This window comes from Oryzias latipes, chromosome 5 (assembly GCF_002234675.1).
Source record: "Oryzias latipes chromosome 5, ASM223467v1".
NCBI classification, from domain to species: Eukaryota; Metazoa; Chordata; class Actinopteri; order Beloniformes; family Adrianichthyidae; genus Oryzias; species Oryzias latipes.
Genome location: NC_019863.2, coordinates 28,833,438 through 28,857,640, shown reverse-complemented (window position 1 = coordinate 28,857,640; position 24,203 = coordinate 28,833,438). Strand labels below are relative to the sequence as shown.

General features: G+C 38.1%; 1 protein-coding gene across 2 annotated transcripts in view; it reads left to right on the top strand.

The window, feature by feature from the left end:
• LOC101170754 (copine-8) overlaps window positions 1–23,280 on the top strand; it is a 314,618-nt gene extending 291,338 nt beyond the window's left edge. For both annotated transcript variants that reach the window (XM_020703540.1, XM_011475541.2), the window contains 6 exons: window positions 901–1,082; window positions 1,217–1,344; window positions 2,357–2,459; window positions 12,947–13,004; window positions 15,536–15,609; window positions 18,034–23,280. In XM_020703540.1, the coding sequence (XP_020559199.1) occupies window positions 901–1,082; window positions 1,217–1,344; window positions 2,357–2,459; window positions 12,947–13,004; window positions 15,536–15,609; window positions 18,034–18,225 (737 nt within the window). In that variant the 3' untranslated portion in view covers window positions 18,226–23,280. The remainder of the gene's footprint in view (window positions 1–900; window positions 1,083–1,216; window positions 1,345–2,356; window positions 2,460–12,946; window positions 13,005–15,535; window positions 15,610–18,033) is intronic.
• Window positions 23,281–24,203: the final 923 nt, after the last annotated feature.

Below are 24,203 nucleotides of genomic sequence, written 5' to 3'. Positions count from 1 at the left end.
TTTTTACCTGGATGTGTGCTTTAAAGGACAACTTTAATGTAGTTTCAGCATTTCTGGTGCCAAATGAGAGCTTCTTTCCTCCTGCTTGGAGTTTCTGGGATTTGTTAACTTGTCTGCGGGGAGCACAAAGCTTCAAATGTTTTCCTTTTAAGTGTATTTCCTGCGATTCTTTTTAGAAATCTCAATTTTTCTGTTTTTGATAATGATTGTTGCAGACGAACAACCTTCTGTTCTCATTTGTTCATCAGAACCAAATCACATTTAAAGGCTATACTGGAATGTTCCTAAAATATTTTATGTAGAAAAATGTTTTACCAACAGTGATTTATATTTACTGAGATTAATATACTTAAACAGATTTTAAAAAGAACTATACGAAATCTGAAACAAAAGAGGTCTTCTTCCTCCTCTACAATAGACAATTGTCTAATTATTTCTTTGTTTGTGCTTCATCTGCACAACAGTGACTGTGCAATGTTAGAAGTGAAATGTTCTTTTTTATTGTATTTATTCTTTCTGTAAATGTTTGTGCATACATTTCAGCCAGTAAATCCTATTCTGTTTAAAGTGATGCTCAGAACATGAGTAGTTATTTTATTTCTTGCTTTTTTGTTGTCATATCCTAATTAGTTCTTGGAAGATTACTTAGTTTGCTCTTGCGTAAGCTTTAAAAGTATTTTTCCCCCCATACCAGAGTACAGATTTAGCTCTGTCATCCAACCTCTGATGCTTTTTTTGGGAAAGACTAAATCAGAATAAGGTTTTACCTGAAAAATAAGTCACTTTTAATCTTAAGATGTAGAAAAAAAGAGTTCTTTAGCTTATAAATAAATCACCAAATTAATTTTAAATCAAATCATGCAGATTTTATCAACATTATGAACTTCCCCTTGTCGACAGGTAATCCATCCCAGTCCACCTCCCTGCATTACATGAACCCGTACCAGTTGAATGCCTACGCCATGGCCCTGAAGGCCGTTGGGGAAATAATTCAGGACTACGACAGCGACAAGATGTTCCCGGCTCTGGGCTTTGGGGCCAAACTTCCACCTGACGGCCGGGTGTCTCATGAATTTCCACTGGTGATTGCCCACCTTTTTATTTCATTTTGACAACCCACTGTTGTAATTGAATATGTCCTATAACTTTTTTAGTCACATCTTTATTTCATGAACCCCTAAAATTGGTGTTTTACCCTTTTTTTTTTGTTTTCCAGAATGGTAACTTGGAAAATCCTTATTGCAATGGCATTGAAGGCATTTTAGAGGCATACCATGAAAGCCTGAAGACAGTGCAGCTGTATGGACCAACTAACTTCGCTCCTGTAGTGAACCACGTGGCCAGGTGAGAAGGCCATGCAGGGAGGCTTCCTGCAGAGAGGCAGCAGTCCAGAAAATGAGATCACACATACAAATTCAAAATACAAAACAGAATTTTCATTACTTTTCTCTCACTTTGGCAGCTTGCAGCCTCTGTGTGACCCTGAACTGGGCTGAGTGCTGCCTGTGTGTGCAGCACTCATTCCTGAACTTGATTATTTTGGGACTTTGTAGGGTCACTCCGACACGTAGAGCAACAACACAAAGCCACAACTGCAGGATAAAAAGTCTTTATTTACCACAAAAAATACCAAATTATATTCTCTGGTCTGGGATTTAGAGTTAATTTGTACTAACAAAAATAATAAAGCGATTTTTGTCAGTTCCTCAATGCACAATAAGCGCAGCTGCCTCCTAAAACACGCTGAGATTTGTTGGAATATGCAATTTTCCTTGACTTATAGCAGCACAGCACCAGATTTAATCTGTAAAACGGATGTCAGAAGGGCCTGTGGGCTCCCACTGGAGTTCAGCTCACATCTATCATCTGACAGAAACCTATAAACCACCATTTCAGTGGGACGGCAGCATCACCTCTCACTGAATTTTTTTCCCTCCACTGTCCTAATTGCTGAGCTTCATCCAGTCAATTTTCCATCTAATTACACCAGAGCTCGATCATGGAACACGACTTTATAACCTAACAGCCACAAATGCCTGAACAGGGACGACAAACTGCTGCATCAGGAAAACACAACTTGTCTGTGTTTAGCATTTGAATGGATGAACTTGTAAAGGGGGAGATCTTATCAAGAAAATGAACTCCCTTTCACGCTCATTTGTGTGGTCATTTGCCTCATGTTTGTATTCATGAGGAACTGCACTGATGCACAGCGATAACAAATAGCATTTGATTGAGTTTGCGTGATGTTGGCGCTCCTGATTATGCTTCTCTAGTGACAGATTCATGTTCCACATCAATCCTTCAGCTCACACTTCATGTGGGATGCTTCTTAGTGCTCTTTTTTTGTGTGCAGGTATGCGGCAGCAGTGCAAGACGGCTCGCAGTACTTCGTCCTCCTCATCATCACAGACGGCGTCATCTCAGACATGGCTCAGACCAAAGAGGCTATTGTAAATGTAAGAATAAGTGAGGGGAGGGGGAGAGTTCCAGAAAAAATTAGTTTATGCAAAAGAAAAAAAACTTCCCCTTGAGTTTGAATTTAACTTTATTCTCAAAGGGAAAGCAATGTAGCTGCAAAGATTGTTGATGCAAAAGAAATAGCACACGAAAAATTAAAATCTGCTGACAGACTGCCGGGGAAAGGGAAGTACAAAGCGAGAGGCGTGGCAGGAAACTCATCAGGGAGCCGTTTGGGGGTTGTTTCAGTGTTCTCTATTGATGGAGACACAGGCAATATTTCTATAATATCCAGGATGCAAAGACTGTTCTTCTTAGATCTCAGTAAACGCACCATCTGGTGTTAACAAGTTCTGCAACCCTTCCTTTTTTATAGCTCTGTAGTTTTTTTGTCTGAAGAGCAACAGAAGCACAGAAGTCAGGATTTTGCTCCTGCAACCACCTCCCAGTGTGCACTGCACGCTTTTCCATTCATGTTGCAGGTGATTTCACATTCCCTTTGAAGGTAGAAAGGATAAATTGTTTAAATTTGACCTCCAACTTTTCCTTTTGTATTGCTCATACCTTATTTCCTTGATGCTTTTTCTTCAGGCAATCTTGTTTTGGGAATTTTTTTCCAGCTGTTTGCTTGTAAATTTGAATTAGTTGTTACCAACACCACCACTTTGTCACTCACATCATTGAAAAAAGTAACAGAATCCGTAGCAGGAGTTTCTGCAATGTGGCATCTAAACCACAAATAAATTAAACCAGCGTAGGATGGCCCACAGGCGCCACTTGCCCCCCCTCCTTGCTGCCCGCCTCTACCCGCCCTCGCCACCCACCTTTGACCAGACCTCACTTGCTAAGCAGCCGTTACGCACCACTGTCCTCATGGCCTACATAGAAATCTCACTGACTCCCCCACCTCTGCTTCTACCAGCCTGCTCAGATCTGCATGTGTCAAATAAATGTGAAAAAACACACACATGGGTTTTATCTCCATAGCAACCATTTTATGTTTTCGTCACCTGGGGATACCGAACAGATCCATGTAAATTTTAAAAAAATCTGCAAGAGTAAACTTCCTTAGCAACTGAGGTTATTTGCCCGCATTTACAGCAGATTTATTTACATTTCTGCCACCGCACTAGAGCTCTTCATCATCTATCAAAGGGAGACGTCAGCGTCTTCTTCAGGCCATAGAGCTGCGAGCTCCTCACATGTGAGAGCGGCTATAGATGAGGCCATTTTGGGAGATCAGGGTTTGGTGATTACACAAAAGAGCTGTGGATACATCCATTCTGCATGACACGCTCAACTTTTGATGAGCTGTGCGATGCTGTGGCGCCCGCTGTGCGTCCCAGTTCTTACCAAGAAGCGAATTGCCATCCGGTTGTTGGTCACATGACTCATTTAATTTAAAAAAAAAGTGTTCCCATTGCAGTTTTGCAAAATATATCACTTTCAATATACGACTCAAAAACCACCTCATCCAAGTGCAAATGCTTTTTTTTCTAAATGCTAAATTGTGTCTCCTTTAGACAAGTTAGTTGTCGCAAGTCAATGGAAACGCAGCTGCTGGAGCCATAGTTAAAAAATAATAAATCCACCATTTTTCCCACCAGGGCGATGTCATTGAAAGCTGTGGCATTTAATGTGGTGTTGTGGCTGTCCTAAAAATATCAAGAGCAATCAACAGATGAATGAATTACTTCAGTAAAAGACTGATTCTTTTCCCACTTAGAGGCTGTAAACGAATCAAACACATTACTGTCGCAGGAAATGAAAGAAAACCACTGTGATGAATTCTCCCAAGATTTTCCTTAAACTTGTCCTCACTTTTTCTTCTTTCAGATGTAAAATAACAGATGGCTGCTTTCCTTATGTTTTTTTTTCTTTCTCGCTCTTTACTTCCCTCCCACGCCTCCGTTTCCTCTGCCTGCCACAGGCACAGAACACCCAGCAGACTGGATTTAAAGGGAATTTGCGACTGTTAGTCAAAACATTAGAACAGCCACACCTTCCTTTTAAGATCTTGCCTGCTGCTGTATCTCACTGCCTGCAGTCCTGTGGTCGACTGATCCTTGCTGCTTCCACTGCTCTCCTTTTCTGCTCTTCACGGTGCTGGGTGAGGGATGAAACAACCTCCATCGTGCATGTTCATTCTCTAAGATGTTTGCTTGACAGAAAAGTGAAAAAGTATTCAGAGAAAGTGAGGGGCTAAATTCAGAATTCATGAACCTCTGCTCAAACGTGCTCAAATGTTTTTATGTGTCCGTCCAGTTAGAAATATTTATATGATTTACTATACGCTGCACTACAGATAACAACATGTCAGTCATCTGCAAGTCTCCTCCTTAAATCAGAACTTGGGCCCAATTGCAAATTAAATTTATTTTTAAAATATCTCCCATTCTCACTAACAGAGAATTGCCTCCTGTCTGCATGTGTTTCCCTTTTAAACTGCTCTACTCTTTTTTTGTTTTGGTTTCCTCTCATCTTCCAACATTCAGATCGGAATTAAATTGCTGCAGTTTTATGCAATTAAAAACGTTGGAACAATATTCATCATTTAAAAAATCTGTAGGAGATTGTGATATTTCTCTTGCTTTGCGTTCTCTATTGAGTCTCTGTAATTCATACTTTAAAAACCTTCTCCTTTTACAGTATATAGTATCAGTTATGTCTAAACTCCATTTAAGACATTTATCCCAATGGAGCACTTTAGGAAAAATATTTCTTATCTTAATAAAAGGACGATCCCACCATGATCATTTTTTGGTCTATTTCAAAGTGTTCCTGGTGTTCTTTTACTTGGGATTATGCATTTTTTTTGGGTGTGGGTGCGACCATTGACATTGAGCAATGCAACCCCCCGTCCTGTCGCCCATAAGTTAGAGCTCTATGTTTACGTACTTTCCCACTGGCTCACAGCCCCTCACAATCCCAACTTCACAGGAGCGTTTTGCTCTGATTTGAATAAAGAAATACTCTGAAAATACAAATTTCTGCTTAATTTTCTTTAAATATGTCCTTCATCATCAAAAAGTGCCACAAGAACATGTAAAAAAACACCAAAAACACAATGGAGTGGGTTAAAAGTATGTGTGAAGAAGTTCTCGATTTATAGATACTTTTTTTTCTTTACTTAATTTGAACGTTTCTTTGTATTTGGTGTTTAGTTGTGGAATAGTAGATGGTCCACCGTATCTTTTTTGGTGTCTACCTGCTCTACACATTGTGTTCTGAAAGGACGACAGGACTGTGAGTCAACAGACTTTACCCATCTTTATGCTGCTGGCAAGCTTTTTACCAACATGAGCAGAATACAAACAAGTCCATGATCTTGCTGATAAATGCAAAGAAAAGAACAGATTTCCTCAGCGAGACAGTCTCTGCTGCTTTTCCTGCTGCTGTACCTCTGTATCATAATGCTGTTTTGGAAGACACACACCTCATGCAGACACAAGATTTTACGTGTTTGGTCTATTTGGTCTTTATATCTTCACTCTGTAATAATGATAATCCAAATTTAGATAATTTTGAAGAAAATTACCACAGCTGTTATATTATCAAAGCAATCTTAAATGATAGTAGAAGATTACTTGTGCCATTTATTTAAATAAAAATGATCAGACAAACAAGAAAGCCAAACATAGTAGTAGTACCATTATTTATCCAGGTAGAGATGTATGAGAATTTACAAACATGACTTGGCCAAGTGCTCTTACTGATGTAAATGACATAAAAAAAGTGTGCATACACAAGATTGACTGAAATACGGTAAATTCCCACTCCAATCATATTTTATCTATTTTCAAAGTGTTCCCAGTGGTCTATTAATTATGATTCTGCTGTTTATAACCAAAATCATAAAAACCTGTCATTTTATAGGACATAATTTCTGCAGAGCGCCAGCAGTTTATACGAAATTCACCTCTGAGATGTGAACAGGAACACTGGGGCAAAGCAACCTCACCCACCCATTACCTCTACCTTGCTGAGAGCTTTCTGTTTACCTGCGCTCCTTCTAGTTTATAGACCTTCTCAACTCCAAAATAACCTGACCGGTGCAACAAAAATGGCGAGCAATATCAAAGCTATTGTCAGCTCAGATGAGAAAGAAACTGGAGTACATGGATCTAGAGGTCTGCAAGTAGATGCATCAGAATGGAGCGGAGCAGAGAGCTTGTAGCCCTCAACGTATTTTCAAAAATTCACTTTTTTTTAAATGGGATTTTTTTTTGTCTGATCCTGATTCACAACAATTTGAATAAAGAAATACTCAGTAATCCAACTGTAAGATTAATTTTCCTTAAATATGTCCTCTATCATCAGAAACATGCCACAAACCCCTAACCCAGAAAACACAATTTTCATCAGAGTCGATCTTTAACAGCACAGGACACAGGAACAAGTATCAGCAATGATCTGGTGAAGTCTCTGTCTGAACAAACAGATGTTAGTGATGAAAGTTTGAAGCTGATTTCAAACTATGTTCCAGTCATTTGAAGCAGAAAAGCGGAAGGCTTCACAGCCGAAGATGGAGTAATGAGTTTGAGAAGTTTGATTGACCTATGTGGCAGGAACTGTGAACAAAGACGGCAGATAAAGAGGAGTCTTATCATCTTATCACTACTGAATATCTGAAAGAAACAACTAGTATCAAATGACAACAAGGAATGTCAGGTTGGATGATATTCTTAGCTGGAAGCCAGTGCTCTTTCATTAAATTGAGACAGACATTCAATTACCTCTTTGAGATCAGCTCATCCAAAGAAAATCTTAAGGGATGGAGGTTTCAGATGATTGGTTTCTCAGATTTTAAATTAGGGGACTCTCCTTGAAACACTTGTTACGGGGATCTTACCTGCTGATCAGATTTGCCTGCAGACTTTTTAAACAGTTTCCGACATTTTTCACTGGAGGGTTCTTCTGAAAAACGACTGTTCTCCCTTTGGGGTCATGGAAGATGGTTCTTGGTAGCTCCACCTACCATGTAAGCAACAACACTGATCATGAAGCAATACGGAAGGTTTTCGTTTTTATTTCACAAAACCAAACATCAGTCCTTATGACACTAGCTGTGGATGACATATTATTCCAAAACTCCCAAAAAGAAAAGTTTAAAAAAAAAAGGACAAAGCAAGTAACCTGCACATAAAGTTACTGAGGTTAAAAGCCGAGAACTTTGTTATTTCTCTGAAATCTCACCATTTACAGAAAATAGTTTTTATTTTAACAGTGAGCACGAACTCGGTGAAGACATGAAACACAGCCGTGCCTGCATCGAAGCATGATCGATGTAGGCCTCTCCTGCTTTTTGTCTGGCCCTCTTTCTGGTTCATACCGCGGGAAAAAATATGAATTAAAGCAACAAGACAGGAAGCAATATTGAAAAAAACAAAGCACAATGAAACAAAAACAAAAAATACAATTTCTCTTAACGCTTCCTTCTCAAACATCTTTATTTGCCCAACTGTTGCAAGAACCAGCTCAGAATAACTTCTAAATGTATGAACAGATGCTTTGTTAAACATAAAGCATGGCTAAGACAATAACATTCAGCAGCTCTTATGAATCTGCAGCTCCTCAAACCTTCGAAGCATTTAGTTGACAGATTCTCCAGAGCTCACTTTGGGTGGAAGGGGTGTGGTCTTCTAAAATGCTCACTCCTTATTGGTGAGAGCGGTTGCCGTTGAAATGTGGACTCGGACCAACTTGGACCAATCACTGCTGACTGACGATGCGTGGCTTGACTGCAAACATGCACATAGATGTATTCCTGATTAGACCCTTTTTTCCCATCCTGCAGTGTAATTTAAGGAAAAAATATCTTTAAAAGCATTTTTGGGTGATTCCCTTGAATATTAATTGATGCTTTACTCATCCTACAATGGGGAAATTCTTCTCCCCACTTTGACCCAGGGGGAGCGGTGAGCTGCACACTGGCCGCGCTCGGGGGGAGGGGGGACAGCTGGCTGGGGAGAGCGGAGATCGATCCGCCAACCCTTCTGTTGTTGGACGACCTGCTCAACCGCCTGAGCTAAACTGCCGCCCATTAAAGACACAGTTTGATCAAAATTATGTTTTTCGTGTTTTATAAATGTTCCTGTTGCAGTTTTCAGATGATTGAGGTCAAACGTTAAGAAAATCAAGCTCAAAATTGCATTTCTGAGTTTTTCTTTATTCCAATCATTGTGAAGCAGGAGCAGGCAAAAAAATGCAGATAAAAAAACAGCATATTTGTGATGTAGAAAAAGGCGCTGGGTGGACCACAAGCTCCCTGCTCCGCCAAAACCCCACCCACCCAAACTCAGAAGAGCATGTAAACAGAGAGCTCTCCATATTAGGGAGGCGAAGGAGTCCCATCTCAGAAGGCAAGGCAAGTTTATTTGTATAGCACAATTCATACACAAAGTAATTCAAGGTGCTTCACAAAACAGAAAAATGCATTAAAATCACAATACATCATAGAAATAATCAACGTAAAATTTACTTTAAAAGAAAGAAAAAATTTGAAAATTGATTTAAAAATAAAGGAAGGAAAGGAAAGAAAAGTGCAGATAGGACCTTTCAGTCACATACACGGCTAAACAGAAATGTTTTAAGTCTAGATTTGAACATGAACACAGAAGAGGCCTGTCTTACGCCTTCAGGGAGGCTGTTCCAGATTTTAGCTGCAGAATATTGAAACGCTGATTCCCCTTGTTTAGTTCTGACTCTGGGAATCAACAGGAGGCCGGCCCCTGAGGTCCTCAGAGTACGAGATGGTTCATATGGCACTAACATGTCTGTGCCCTAGTGCTCTCATTTATTTGTCTCCTTTGGACAACTGCAGGGCCAGGTGGTGGTTTGGAAGCAACAGACAGGTCAGAGAATACACAGAAATGATCAGAGAGGGCAACATCAACCACACTGACATTGTAAATATTAACCCCCTTTGTGATGAGCAGGTCCAGAATGTGGGTGGGGCAACTCACATGCTGAATTAGATCAAAGCATTTCTGTCATTGACATTATCAACAATTATCAGCCAATTTCTAAAGAACTACTGCCGCTCTGCTGAAACTAAGTCCTAAAAAAATCATAATGAAAAGAATGCTGAGAACGCTTTTACAACAGATCAAAATATGATTGGACATACAAATGGCCTAAAAGTAAATTGTCAAGTAATATTTTCAAAAGCTAATTTGCAGCACATTAGCTTTTTTAAAATATCATGTAATGCTTAAGGTTAACTGTAAATATTGTTTAATCAATTTTTATATTACATGAAAAAAGAAATAATAGGTTTAGCTGTTGACTGAAGCTGAGAAAGTTCTATCTGCAGCTTAAAGTAATTACACTTGACCTATAGACATTTAAATATAAGATGAAGAGTAATGTTGTTAAACTTGTGCTTTTCTTAATAACCACTAATCATCTTAAGACATTCTTAACATTATTTAATGAAAATTATGTAATAAAAAGCCTTTTCTTTTCCCTCTACTCACTTTGACCCTCATAGAAGGATTGAATTGTGTCGTAAACTAAAATAATTGCCTGATGGCAACAGCATCTGTTTATGGTCTTACAGTTGTGTGCAGAATACTTAAGTGGTGGCAAAAACACTGGAGAATAAAAGGATCTGCAGTGTGTAATTATATGCTTTGAGATGCCACAACTTCAGCAGCAACGAGCGCCTGTTTGTGATTAGGCAAACACTAGAATTGCAGTGGTGCTATAAAGTACAAACATGCAGATGTTCCTTATGAAATACAAAATATGATGTGCAAAAACATTAGGGATTTAGGCCTTAAAAAGCAAAACATGAGAAATATGGAAAAAATATCAAAATACACAGAAACTTCAGATATTACAAGTGTAAAATCAATGATAGTTTAAGTTAAAAATTTTAGCTAAAAAAGTTTTTTATTGATGAATTCATTAATTTGGTCATTAATTTGGTCAGCTAACATGAATGTTTTCAAATTTTCTTCAACTATATTAATACTATATTATGCTACGGTCACACATACAATTACCTTTGCGCAATGGGGAGCCATCGGCAGAATCTTCATGATTGGATGCTGCTGCCCAATTTAAAAAGAAAATCGTTGCCGTGGTCATGGATGTAGACGATGGCAGTCCAGCGGATTTTTGGTCCGTCATAACAAAATCAGGCAACAGCTGGGCGGTGGCAGTCTGATTAAACAATGTATAAATGTCTCAATACGGCGGCCATCCCTGTTAAGTGCCGCCAGCCGCTCAGTAGCCCAGGGGTCATATAAAATGTGGGCCTTTCTGCAACTCAGAGTATGAGCACACATTATAATCTTGTCGTGATGAGTTTTGTGCAGCTTCAATGGCGTCTCCCCATATGTGCAAGACCCACAGTGGCCGGAATTGCCAGATTGATGTTTGGTCATCACCGGGCCCCCATCCCATGTCAACAGCCCCTGTCGACTCCCCCTGCTGCTACCGTAGGATTTCTAACAATTGGACGGTGGCAGTGGGACGGCAGCATAGGGGGGGCAGTCTGACATCGACCGATCATCAGACGATTTGGGGGACATTGGAGACCCTACTATCAGTTGATTATCATGCTGCTGCATTTCTACGCGCCTGACACTGGACTGCCACCGTGCAACCTGTAAATGCGCCTGCGGCCACCGACCGATGCAAAAAAAAAACGTCCGGTCACCATTTAATTAGACATTTTTCTTAAAACCTTCCCGGCCAATCTGCAGCGTGTAAAAATGTGACTGCCGCCTCTCAATTACAAATGCGGCCACCTGCAGATTTAGCTAAAAACTTGCATTTAGGGTATTTTGGGGTATGTGGCCGTAGTCTTACATATTTGAGTATGGAGTTACTTACTTGACTCTCTGTGGATATGACAGGCAGGCACTAAGAACAGATAATCACACTGATCTGCCACAATGCTGCTGCAGAAGTGTTGATAGTAATGTGTTCATCCCTGTCACTATCAGCGTATTTGAGTTTGTCATGATAAGAACTGAAAGGTCCATGCTGCGAATACTGTGTTCAAAAATATCTAGATTTTGCCCACAGGGGTAATTGGAGGTTTTTAAAAAAAATTGTCTGGTGTGTCCTTTCATACAGTAAATTTTATTTAAATTACATAATTGCTGTGCTACTGCAAAAAAAAAAAAACCAGGGAATATTTATGGGAGTAAAATCAATAAAAGAAAATGTTAAAGCAATACCAAAGTAATTTTCAAAATTTAAGAAAATAAATGGTTTTATTCTTACAATTTTTATCTTAACCTCTATACACCTAGCGTCCACATATGTGGACATCACGTTACCACAGTTGGGGCCCTGTGACTACGAAAAAAAAAAAAAGGCATGTCAAACAAGAGCTCGGGTCCAAGAGGTTAAATATTAGTAAAAAATATTAATTTATGAACTGCTGAATACATTTAGACTTTTTTAAGTAAAGGTTTTGACTTGAAAAAGCATTAATTTACTTGCAAATCTGACTGTTTTTTGTTGTTGTTTCTGTCGTTGACAAAAAGATTTTGTTTAAAATTGAATTTTTCCGAGGTAAGCCTGTAAAATATGTTGGCATTTCCATGTGAAAGGTAAAGGGAAAAAAAGAGTAAATTAATGATGCTTTTAAAGGTGAGGTAAAGATTTCAAATCTTGCAGTAATATAGGTTCGTTTATATAGAGCATCCAAACTTTAAGTTTCCACTTTTTGTTGAAAATGTTATGTGTTGGAAATATATGCTTTAAATGGTTGGGCTGTTACATTCAAGTTATTTTTCACCGAAATCTGGATTTTATTCAGAGAATTGTTCTAGATGACAAACACTGAATCCTCCCTAGTTGCAGTGGAGCTTGGGAGTGGCTGGGTGGGCGATTGAGGAGGGAGGCTTTACTTGCAGAAGCAGCCACCTCCTCTCCTCCCTCTTCTCCTGGTTCATCCCTTCACCAAGTGTGCGTGTCAGACCTTATCGAGCTGTTTGCTGACACGTCCGTCCCTCAATTCCAACTACCATGTTTGGACACCTCTGCCGTGCTTGTTGGTGTTTTATCAATATGGTTCTTTTTGCAGGTCAGCAATTTGCCCTCCCAGCCTGTCAATTGTGTGATAACATTTTGAAGTGTTTGTGGGGAAAAGCATTTTTCTGCAAAACTATCAGTGGTGAGATTGGTGGGGACGCGATCGTGACAGCGTCAGCACTGATAGTAAAGACCTGCTGTCCCTGCAGTTTAGGCGGCACTGTTGAGCAGTTTATGCCTCCACATTCTGATAACAGCAGTTGCTGATTTCTGTCTCTAGATTAAGTGGTGTGCATGTTTATTCACATTTATATGACAAAGCACGTGACTCCTTTAAACATCTTTTCAGGTTTTTTGTCATTGCTTAACGTGTTTTATACCTCTAGTTGTGTACTAACATAACTTAAATCATAAAAGATAACTTTTCAAATAGTAAAAACTGACTATTATAACAAACTAAAGTAATTTATTATCATTTTTTTCTTCACAGGCTGCCAAGCTTCCCATGTCCATCATCATAGTTGGAGTTGGTCAGGCTGAGTTCGATGGTATGCTAACTTTATCTCCCTGCAATTGTTGTGAATGCTTTGTTCCGTAACTGCCATAACCAGCAGAAAGCAGCCGGGAGCAGCATTGTATGGCCCACTCCCACCCTTGCCTTCCCCTTTTGATGCCCCCATTCATTCGCTGAGAGGTTGCAAAACACCCCTTCCTCTCCCGCTCTTCCCCTGCCTCCCTGGTCAGAGCTGCATACAAATTTGTTAAAAGAGGTTTTTGTTGTTTGTTTTTTATGGCGGCTTTTGTGTTGGCTTATCTCCATAGCAACCATTTTACTTTTTGGTCACCAGGGGGTGGCAAACGGGTCTATGTGATTTTAAGAAGAATCTGCAAAAGTACTTTTTTGGATCTTCTTGGCAACAGAGGTTTTTGTCACCCACACCCACATTCCTCATATGTTCACATCGTACGGCATATTGGTTCACTAAGCTTGGCCAACGATTCATGTATTACATTTTCACAATATTCGAGTAAGAAATATGCTAGAAGCAGGGAAAACCTCCAAACTTTAAAACCAACATTTAGCTTCCCAATGATGCTTGCAGAGTAAGAAGCAATAGATCGAAATCTTTAGGAGGATTTAAAATTGGTGATTTTATTTTATAATCCTTTTTATTTTTTTGAAAATACAAGATGGACACACTGATTGTGTTTACAACAGCCTACATATCAGCAGAAGAGGGACGAGGAATAATATCTAGACAGAACAAGGGTCTGCAGGACTCCCAACACCCAAACACTCAATGTGTTAAAAGTAAATGGGAAAGAGAATGAAGATTGTTCATTTCTAATGAAGAATGGAAATTTTTTTTGTAAATCCCAATGGAGAACCACACATTCACATAGTTGGAGGGAATTTGTATGGAAAAACATCAGATTCTTCATCACCCCACACAAAAGAGACATCTAGGTGTTGGTACAAGTTGTTGGAGGTTATGTGGCTCATCTGAAGCCGACCATTACCGTATATTCTGGGATTGTCCTGAACTCACATCCTTTTGGCAAGAAATACATAAATGTCTGGAGACAACATTTAACAAAACTCTCCCCTTTAAGGCATCTGCTCTATATTTGGGAACAGTAATACAACACATGCGGTCTGTAGCAGACAAATATTTAAAGAGAACATTGCTGGTGGGAGGGAAGAAGGCCTTAACAAGAAAGTGGTTAAAACCAGATGTTCCAACATTGGATGATTGGTATAGAACAATACATGACATTTGTGTTGTGGAAAGACTGACATTCACAGTAGAGATGCAAAGAGATAAAGCTTCGAGATGGTGGGCAAAATGGGTCAAATATACTGGATATCTTAGACCAGATCTGCTTTAATTTCAATAAAACATTTCTCTTCTTCAGGATAACAGATAGAAGGCCATGCGAGTTTATCTTTACTGAAGGATGAGTGTGATCGACAGCTGTTCTGTTCTAAAAAAAGTATTTAAGAGGGAAAAGGGAGTGTACAAAACGATGCTTATGAACACGTACTCTGGTTTACTGACTGAAAATATACATGATGAACAACTTTGTATAACCGGGAATTGATGTGGCAGTGGTGTGAATGTTAACGTTAAAAAAAGAAAGAAAGAAAAAACAAGATGGCGGCCTCTTCCCAGGTCAAAGATCAACAAAACGTGGGTCGTGGTGGTAGGCTGGTGGTGTGTGTGTGAAATTTTGTGAAGATCGCTCGAACAAAAATTTTCTTTTTCCATGTTGTGGGAAAATATGAATTTTAGACTTTGCCACAAGATGGGTGCCAAGCCATAGGTCCTTTGGGTATCCCATAATAATCTCAAACTTTCTTTGGATATCCCTGATACATGTTTTATTGGTTTCGTTGGTGGATTTTGAAACGTTTTGTAAGCCCCATAGAGATGTCGGCCCCATTTTATTGAGGGGTGGGAGGATTTCACTCAAACGTGCAGTAAGAAAGTGGAATTAGGAAAACAATCTGGTACTTGCAGTCCAGGACTGCTGCAGGAATAATATCAAGAAAAAATAAATCTGAATATATATAGAGAGAGAAAATATACAACCAGACCTCTTTAGTGGGTTACAATTAGGAGTTAATATTTGGTTGCAAGTCTGTCAAAATGTGAATTTCTGTTTTTAACCTCAAAAACGTCTTTTTTTCTTTTTGTTCTTGCACACAGCCAGCTATAGTTTCTGCTAATCTCCCTGGCTCCAATTCAGAGAGGAAGAACACAATGCAGGCTCATTTTAGCCTGGAGGGAAGAGGATGCGTAGGTGTACGCAAACATAATTGGATATAGAATCAGCTGAGGTTAATTGCTGGGTTTGCAGTGTTTAGTCCTGATGATTCTAAATTGCAAAATCTAAAGTAAATTACTTATTAGTTGATTAAAAAGGCAATAAAGATGGAAAATGTTTTTGGTTTTACCTGAGCAAAAAGACTTTGCATCATTTCCATGCAAATAATCTTTTAAAGCGGTCTCTGCACTAAAGGCAGAGGTTTTTATGAGTTCTCCTTGTGTTTGTGTGTGTGATCTTGCCCCTGTAGCGATGGTGGAACTGGATGGTGATGACATTAGAGTCTCATCTCGGGGGAAATTGGCAGAGAGAGACATTGTTCAGGTAAGCATCCTTTACAGCATAATTAGATTTGCCTTTTTTTTTACCCTAAACACGGTGTCATTTCTCATGGTTGGAGTATCTGGGAAAAAAACAGATGGGTTCATGAAGTATTTGACTACAATTAGGATTTTAATGTTTAAGCAACAGCGCTTTCACACACCTTCACTTCCATACCTTGACTGATGTTGCTGGTACATTAAAACCCCATCTGTCAGCGTCCGTGGATGAGGACATAAATGTGGCTGCTGGGAGATCACAGGGGAACAACAATGCAAAATGTTTGATGCTGTACCACCTTGGAGACTTAATGCGTCTTTTAATAAAACACCTGCCAAGTTGGTTTAGACACAGTGAGATGTCATCCTTCACCATCTGCTGTGTCAAAAATCCAGATTTTGAGTATCTTCAGAGTAAGTACAGGGTCGGAGTTCCTGGTTCTTTTATTATGCAGGTACCATTTCTGCCAAAAGACACACTGACAGCGATAGATAGATAGATAGATAGATAGATAGATAGATAGATAGATAGATAGATAGATAGATAGATAGATAGATAGATAGATAGATAGATAGATAGATAGATAGATAGATAGATAGATAGATAGATAGATAGATAGATAGATAGATAGATAGATAGATAGATAGATAGATAGATAGATAGATAGATAGATAGATGTTATCTTGGGTCTTACCCGTTATCTAATGTTATATTTGTTGCACTGTGATAAGTAACAGAAAACAGATCAATCTAAGCAGCACTTTTAAAATACAAAGGGACCAATGTTTTACTCGTCTTCATTTACTTCCAATCTTCTTAAGAAAGCTCGTAAAAGCCTAGTAACGTTGACACCATGACAACAGGAGTCGCGGTGCATTCACATCAGGACTGGATTGCATCAGGCTGCATTCTACAGTTCATTATTTTAGGATTCTGTCTGACCTCACTGAGCAGCCTAGAGTGTTACTGCTATCAAGAAACCTTCACTTTTACATCTCAAAGCACACTTTTAGGTTTCTCTCCTTTGACTCAAGCTACATTCACATCAAGCACAATTCACGCAGCAGGGGCAGCCAGTTTTAATGTTAAGCCAATGTACAGATTTGCTGCAGGGCTAGGAGCGGCATTTCAGGCGCCAACAATTCTGATGCAAGTTCAAATATCTAAACTTTGATGAAGAATTTGGTCAACCGATCAGAAACTCAGCTTTGGCCCGTGACGTGTTGCGTAACTATTCCACTTTTATTTTTTTTGTTTTGTATTTATTTATCCATTTTATCTTGTTTTATGAATTTTAGGTTATTAATGATTGATTTTAATTTACCTTGCTTCATTTTTTTTATTGTTTATTGCTTTTATCAGCATGTGTACTTTTTATTTTTATTTTTGTTTCCGGTGCTTCCTCAGCTGGAACCTCTCCTTCTGGGTTGGCTGCTGTTCAGCCGCTGCAGCTCTTGTCGGGGACCCGCATCGCCACTTTGCTGTGGTGAGGCTGGTCTCCGCCTGTGATGCTGCATTTGGTTGGCTTTGCAAGTGTTCACAGAGAGGGAGGTCCCAAATATTATTAGCATTTCCAATAACAAACTTTTTCTTTTTTTGTGGTCAGCCTATTTTCTATTCCTCATGTCTTTTCCCATCAGTTATGGGGTGGCAGTTGTGAAAAGGGTGGCGGTGGGGGGGAGGGTGTAGTTATGGGGACGGAGCTCATTTAATTTATATTTTTTTATTTTGATTTGTTTTAATGTAAACCACTTAATATTATGCTTTCATAGGAAAAAAGCTATATAAAAAAGTTTGATTTGATTTGTTTGTGTGTATTAGGTTTGAGTGTGTGATTGTGCACAAAAATGTTGCCTTTTCATAAATAGAACCAAGAAAACAACTAAAGCAACAAAACTAATCAAAAATAATGTGAAAAAATCCTGTTTAGTAACAAACACATGAGGGTTAGATAGAAATATAGATAGAGGTTGCCCATACAGTTTAAAACAGAACCACAAAACTCTATTCAGCTACTTATCAGGACAAACAGGAGAAAGAAATAACAACATTTTAAAATCTGAATCTGTCTGATGCAGATTTGAAAAGGCCTTTACTGATTAGCTGTCAGAGAATTGCAAAATATCTTAAAAGTTTGGTTTTATTCTTCTTTTTACTCTCTGGATCATGTTTTTCTAGCAGTACCAACACCAAACAAGCTCTTGCTTGTGGGTGACAATGTTAATATTTATAGTCTGCTCTCAAAGGTGCATTGTGAAAGCGATCCAAGGGATATTTCCATTATTCTTTCCATTATTCTTTGTCCAGACAACTTGTATTACAACTATTATACAACTTGGTCTGACAATCTTTGAGATCTTAATTATCACATTGTTATATCTTGTTGTTATTAAGGTTTAATTACTTTTTATACTTTTTTTCCCTTAGTTTGTTCCTTTCAGAGATTATATGGACCGGACAGGTAACCATGTGTTGAGCATGGCACGGCTAGCTAAAGACGTGCTAGCAGAGATCCCCGACCAGTTCATCTCGTACATGAAGAGCCGAGGCGTCAAACCCAACCCCGCTCCACCCCCGTACACACCGCCTGGACACACACACCACCACACACAGATCTGAGACTCCTCTTTGGACAGACAGCATGCAGCAGCCATTCAGAGTCCCGCGGGAACTCTCTACCTCTTGTTTTCTGGTGTCGATACATGGCGACGCACCTCGAAATAAGAGTTGAATTTTGTGCTCTAACCTGCAAGTGTCAACAAGAACAGTACCTTGATTTTTTTTTTTTTTTAAATGTAACTTCTTCTGTGATTAATTTCTTGTAGTGTCTCCTCAGGAAAGGCTGAACAAACTTTTCAGGACTTTTTGGTGAAAGCCTTTCGGGCAGTGACTGTTTCAAGTCTAATTTGACAGCAGGTCGGTTCCTAAAAGGTCATGTTGTGCTTAAAACTTGTGCCTGTTTGTGGTTGTTTCTCTAAATGTGTCGGGACGTGTGAACTCAGAACCAAACCTTGCAGTCATCCGTCATCTGAGTGGCCTAAGATGAGGCGTTTTCAGGCATCCCCCTCTCCAATAATTTTTTACATTTAGGGGGTGTCTGCATTCACATTACTGCAGCAGTTATCATGGTTTTTAGATCCACCACCTCCCACCCTATAGGTTAAATGTTTATAGGAGCTTGTTAGATATGAGTTTTAGTTTTCATGTCAGAGTATTTATTTGACATTTTTATTAAGAGTAGCTCGGACATCTAATTTGGTTTGGACACAAATAAAACCATAAAATATGAAATTTGCACAATCTTTATTTTTAAAGTATTTTTAATTATAAATAGAGGGCATGAAAAGCACAATATTTGTTTACATCCAGCAAAAGCAATTGTCAATGTTTAATCAGAGTAACAAAATTTCTGTTTATTAATTTTTTCAAGGAAGAAACATTTTATTCATCAAGGTCACTTTTTTTCCCACTTAAGCCATTAATAATTATAAAAACATTAATAGAAATTGTTGCAGCTGTGACACATGAACTTAGGATGTAAAGATTTATCATAATGAATATTTCACTTTCCAGTCTCCAGTTAATCTTCATATTCAGGTTTAATAGATTGCACAGAAAATGAATAATTTATCAGCCACTTAAAAAAATCAGGAAAAAAAGTCCTAATAAAACTGTCAGATTGAGAGGCTAACCCAAAAGGTCAGGGAGCCGTCTGACTTCTATGGCTCGCTATGGTGCTAAAAGGTTTGTCCCTGTGTATGAAGTTCCAATAGGTCTTTGAAGTTTAATTTAATTTGATCTTTATTGAAGAAAAATAGAGAATTCACATATTATAACATGACTGAGAGAAAGAACTGTCGGAAAACTGGTTACATGACAAACTTGTTTCTCTTTGTTGGAGCAGTTAAAGACATTTTTAAGTCAATTATGCTTCAACGAGCACTAATTTTGGCTGTTATGATATAGTTGATACAGTCTGAGCTTTTGGAATTATCTAAGATGAACAGGATCAAAATGGTGGATAAATTCTAATATTTAACATATTTGTGTTTGAGACAGATTCATTGATGCTTTACCAAAAGAAAAATCTTAATGGAATTATAGGAATTATTGTAGGTAACTTCTAAAATTTACCCCAGTGTGGTTACATAAAAACAATATTTACTTTAAAAAATGGATTCATGAATTTGGTTTATAGATTTTACATTTCTCAAGTAAAAACTGGTTTGATATCAATTTTTAAACCTAACCTCAAACATTAAACTTGAACTGACTTTTTCGTTGTGGCGACCCATGATGGGGACGGAGTGATTTTTGACATATTGTGGTTTTTCAACTTTTAATTGCAGCTGAAAATCATGGGAAACATTTCAACAAAGATCACCAAATGACTGCACATTAGCAGCTCAGCATGTTGGACAGAAAACTAGAAATGCTTTTTTATTGCATTAAATTACAGGAAGGTGATGCTAAGCATTTCCTGATACTTTGATTTGTAATAAGTATTACATGTTGTTAAAAAAATTACCTTTATCACCCTGAAGAAGTAGATAAAATGTATTTATTTAATTGCTATGCAAAACCCCTCTATTAAATCCCTCAAGTATAGCAAAAGGATTATAGAGGAAACAGATCTGCAGTGGTTAGGTAGCTAATTTGAAGCTGCAGTAATGGAGGACTGAAATAAAAATAATTAATATACAAGTTATTAAGAAAAGGAGGAAGCAAAGCACAACCACCCCTAAGACATAAAGCACTGAACTCCCACCAAATAAGCTTTTTTTCCTTGCTATGATCAGCTGAGGAGTATTTAAAGCTGCAGCTCAAAAAAGGAGAACTGAAGGGGGATTTTCTTTCAACAATTTCTTTTAAGCAAGAAAACAAATGGTCCTCATTAAAAACAGCACAACTGTAATGTTAAAGACATGTTAACTCAACCTTTAAACGCATTGGACAGTCTGATAAAGTCACACAGCAGACGAATTCAAAGATTATTTTGTCTTCAAAGGTTTCCACGGATACAAAAACGTAATTTTCCACTTTTCTTCATGTATTGCATTGGCTGTAATGTAGATGAGAATGGACTGAGGAACTCCTACCCCCTGGCATTCCAAACAGGAAGTGGCCGCTGGCTCCAAGAAGCCAAAATCCCATAGACTTTATGGAGAAATAAACAGTTATTACTCAGTCATTCATTGCTCTGACTGTTAAAATGTTCTGGATAATCCTCATTTTTTTAATGATATTTTTTCTATAGTTGAAGTTATTCAAAATATAAACTGGCCAATCAGATGCATCAATAAAACAAGGTGGTCAACCCCTAACCTAACACTAGCGGTGCAAAAAAAAAAATGACGAGCAATATTGCAGCAATCCAGCCGTTTTGATCCAGAAGCCAGCTCAGACAAGGAAAACAAAGACGTACACGGATCTGTTTGTCTGCAAGTGGATGCATCAGAATGGAGTAGAACAGGGAGCTTGTGGACCGCCCAGTATGTTGTTTACATCACAAAAAAGCTCTTTTTTTTTTCAACTGCATGTTTCGACTGATCCTGATTCACATCAATTTGCATAAAGAAATACTCAATTACACAATTTCAATCTTAATTTTCTTTAAACATCCCCTCCATAATCTGAAAAATGCCACAAGTACATGTTAAAATATATGATTTTCATTGGAGTGGGTCTTTAGACAAAAATCAATCTGATTTGAAGAGATTTTATAAGAAGTTATTGGTTTTAAGAGAATGCTATTAAAATCAAAGAGTAGAAATTAAAAGTGAAGTGGGACTCAGCTCTACATGGATTCTTCAATCTTAACTTTATTTAACTTTCCAACTCAAAGTGCTTCACAGAGATTTGCTGTTCCTCAGCTTTCGATCCATTCTCAGACACTGCACTGTCGCTGTTGGAGATGAAAATCCAGGACGTTTTAATTCTGAAACAGCTAAGTTCAACTTTTCTATCAAATTCATTTTAGAGTTTGATGATTTGCTGTGATTGACTGACACTCACATGTTTTCTAAATTTACACATCAGTGTGTCCGAGGTTTTAAAATGAAGACCAAAACCGTAACAAATAAATAAAAAAACGGTTATTTGCAGTGTTGGTGAAAACCTTTTTTTAATATAGTATATTCAACATTTTTGTAAATGTAAAGACATGTTCAACGTTTCCAACAGTAACTGCAAATGTAACTGTGAAGACCAACATTTTCTGCTGTTTCTTCAATACCTCTCAGTTAACATTTGTGTTGAATCCCCCTCTTTCATCTCCCTTTGTGAGCAGTAACTGTTTTTCCTATGAGGTAATTAACAATCACTCTTTAATTAATTTTACAATTATTGACTTTTAAGTGTGTTTTTTCCGTTTGAAGCTTTTTCTGAAAGACAGAACAAAGAAAAGGAGTCTCTTTCATTTAACATCCCAGCAATGAATTTATCTTTACCTCAAAATAATTGAAGATGGAAGTCCTTTATGTCGAAAACAGTAAAGGCCTTTAAGATTGGAGAGGCCGTCACTCTGCCTCATTTAGTTCTAAATTGAAAAGCAGTATGAGGCGAGTATGGATGAAAGGTTCAAAACAGAACTTTTTCTTAAAAATATGGAACTATGAATTCGTTTTTTTCTTGTGTTCTGGCACCGAAGAACCCATTCATAGAATTAAAGATTCATTTAATACAGTAACCTGCCCTTTTAAGATTAATTTTGCAAACAAAATTGTCTGCTGGAGTTCACAGAACTACAATTAGAAGTTCCTAAAGTTGTATTTCAGTTTCAAGGATCATATACTAGATTGTCAAAGGTGGAAATGATGCCTGGGGTATACGAACTGTATGGAGACTGCTGAAAAATGAGGATACATTTGGTATTTGGCTTTAAAATGTCTTGATTGGTTTCAGGGAACGGCTGCAGCTTGGCTCTGATAACCTTCCACAACAGTGACCATATTTTTAAATGAAACCTGTTTTTGACAGGGAGTCTTGAGGGTGCGTAAGCCCCACGAGCCATGCACGTTTAACTGCTAAATGTTTGGCATATATCTCTTGATTATTTTGGAAAATTTTCTGACAAGCCATTTCTCCTACTGCTGGTTTCTCAAGCCCTGATTTGTTGGTATGGTTATAAATTGCATGTTTCTTTGGGTTGTGTTGCACACTGTGCCAGCAGATACTGTTTGAAAAAAGGGAGTCAGCGCATCAAGACCTGGCGTCTCCGCGCCGACCACGACAGTAACCCTGGACTGTATTCTTTTTCTCTTGTGCCTGGTCCCTGAAACATTTTCTGTCTCACCAGTGGCAAAGAAACTGTAGCTAATTTGCATGTTACAGTTAATCCTCTTTTGTAATCTGTTTATTATTTTAGTCTGATTTGAATTTTGATATTGGTTTGCATGAATCTCTGCTTTACATTTCAAGGGTTTTTATTGTACTTGATAACTGTCATACGGTTGGTTGTGAAATGCTTTGTATTGGATTGCCTTAAATGAATACTATTAAAAACAACTACTTTTATAAAACCCTATGAAGCATTTTCTAGTCACAAGTGTTTGTATGAGAGTCTGCATGTTTGCGTTTTACATATAAGGATACATTTTAGGAATGTTGTAGGCATCACTGTCTGCTGCTTTTTTAAATCTCAGAAACAATAATAAATGTTGGCTGCTAAAACTCTCTCAATCCTAAATCATTTCAATGTGATTTATTACATTTCAAATACGATAATTACTCAACTTTTGAGAGATTGTGAATTTTTATCATTTAAAGGTCACCAGTCCCTCTCAGGGGAGTCATTACCTTATCCCTGGGCTGGAATAGAAATGTCTAAATCAATACGCTCTCACAATTCTGATGCTTGCAGCATCTCATATATGTAGCCTATATTAGGAAGCAACAGCTCAAAGAACAGAGATGCTATTAATATGAAACCCAGATAAGAGATTTCGATTTATTACTAAGCCACATGAAAAATAAATGTTCTTATTTATTCATTTGCTTTTTCTTTACAATGAGGTTTTTTGGAATGCAGACCTTGAATTTTTTCACAAGGGGACAAAACCGTTTTTGTGTCATTCACAGCCGGTTTTTTTCTTTTATTTTTTTCTTGGACATTCGTCAAAAACGTACCACTGTGTCAGACACGCCAGGCGTCTTCGTCTGATACATATCTTTAGCTTTCAGAAACATGAAACAAATGGATAAGTCTTGGTGTACCAGGCGGTAAAATAAACGCAGTCCTGCGTGGAGGACAACTGGCAAGAGAGAAAAAAAGAAATATACTTGAATTCATAAAAATCTTTCATGAGGAGCCTGCAGTTGCTTAGCACCTGACAGTAAACTCGTTATGGTATTTTTCTTATTTATCACTGCAGAATCAGAGAATCGTGTTGGTTCAAAAGCATCACAATTCACTTTTGAAAGTAGCAAAGGTTAAGAGAAAACACTGTGGTAACTGGGACTTTTCGGATTTTCTACAGACTCATCTTTAAGTAAATTCTTTGAGTTCTCCTTCTGGTTTTAAGTTCTTTTTTACTAAGTTTGGTTAAGGCTTGCATGTACCCTCTTGGTTGTTTTCACATGTGACATAAGTTTATTCT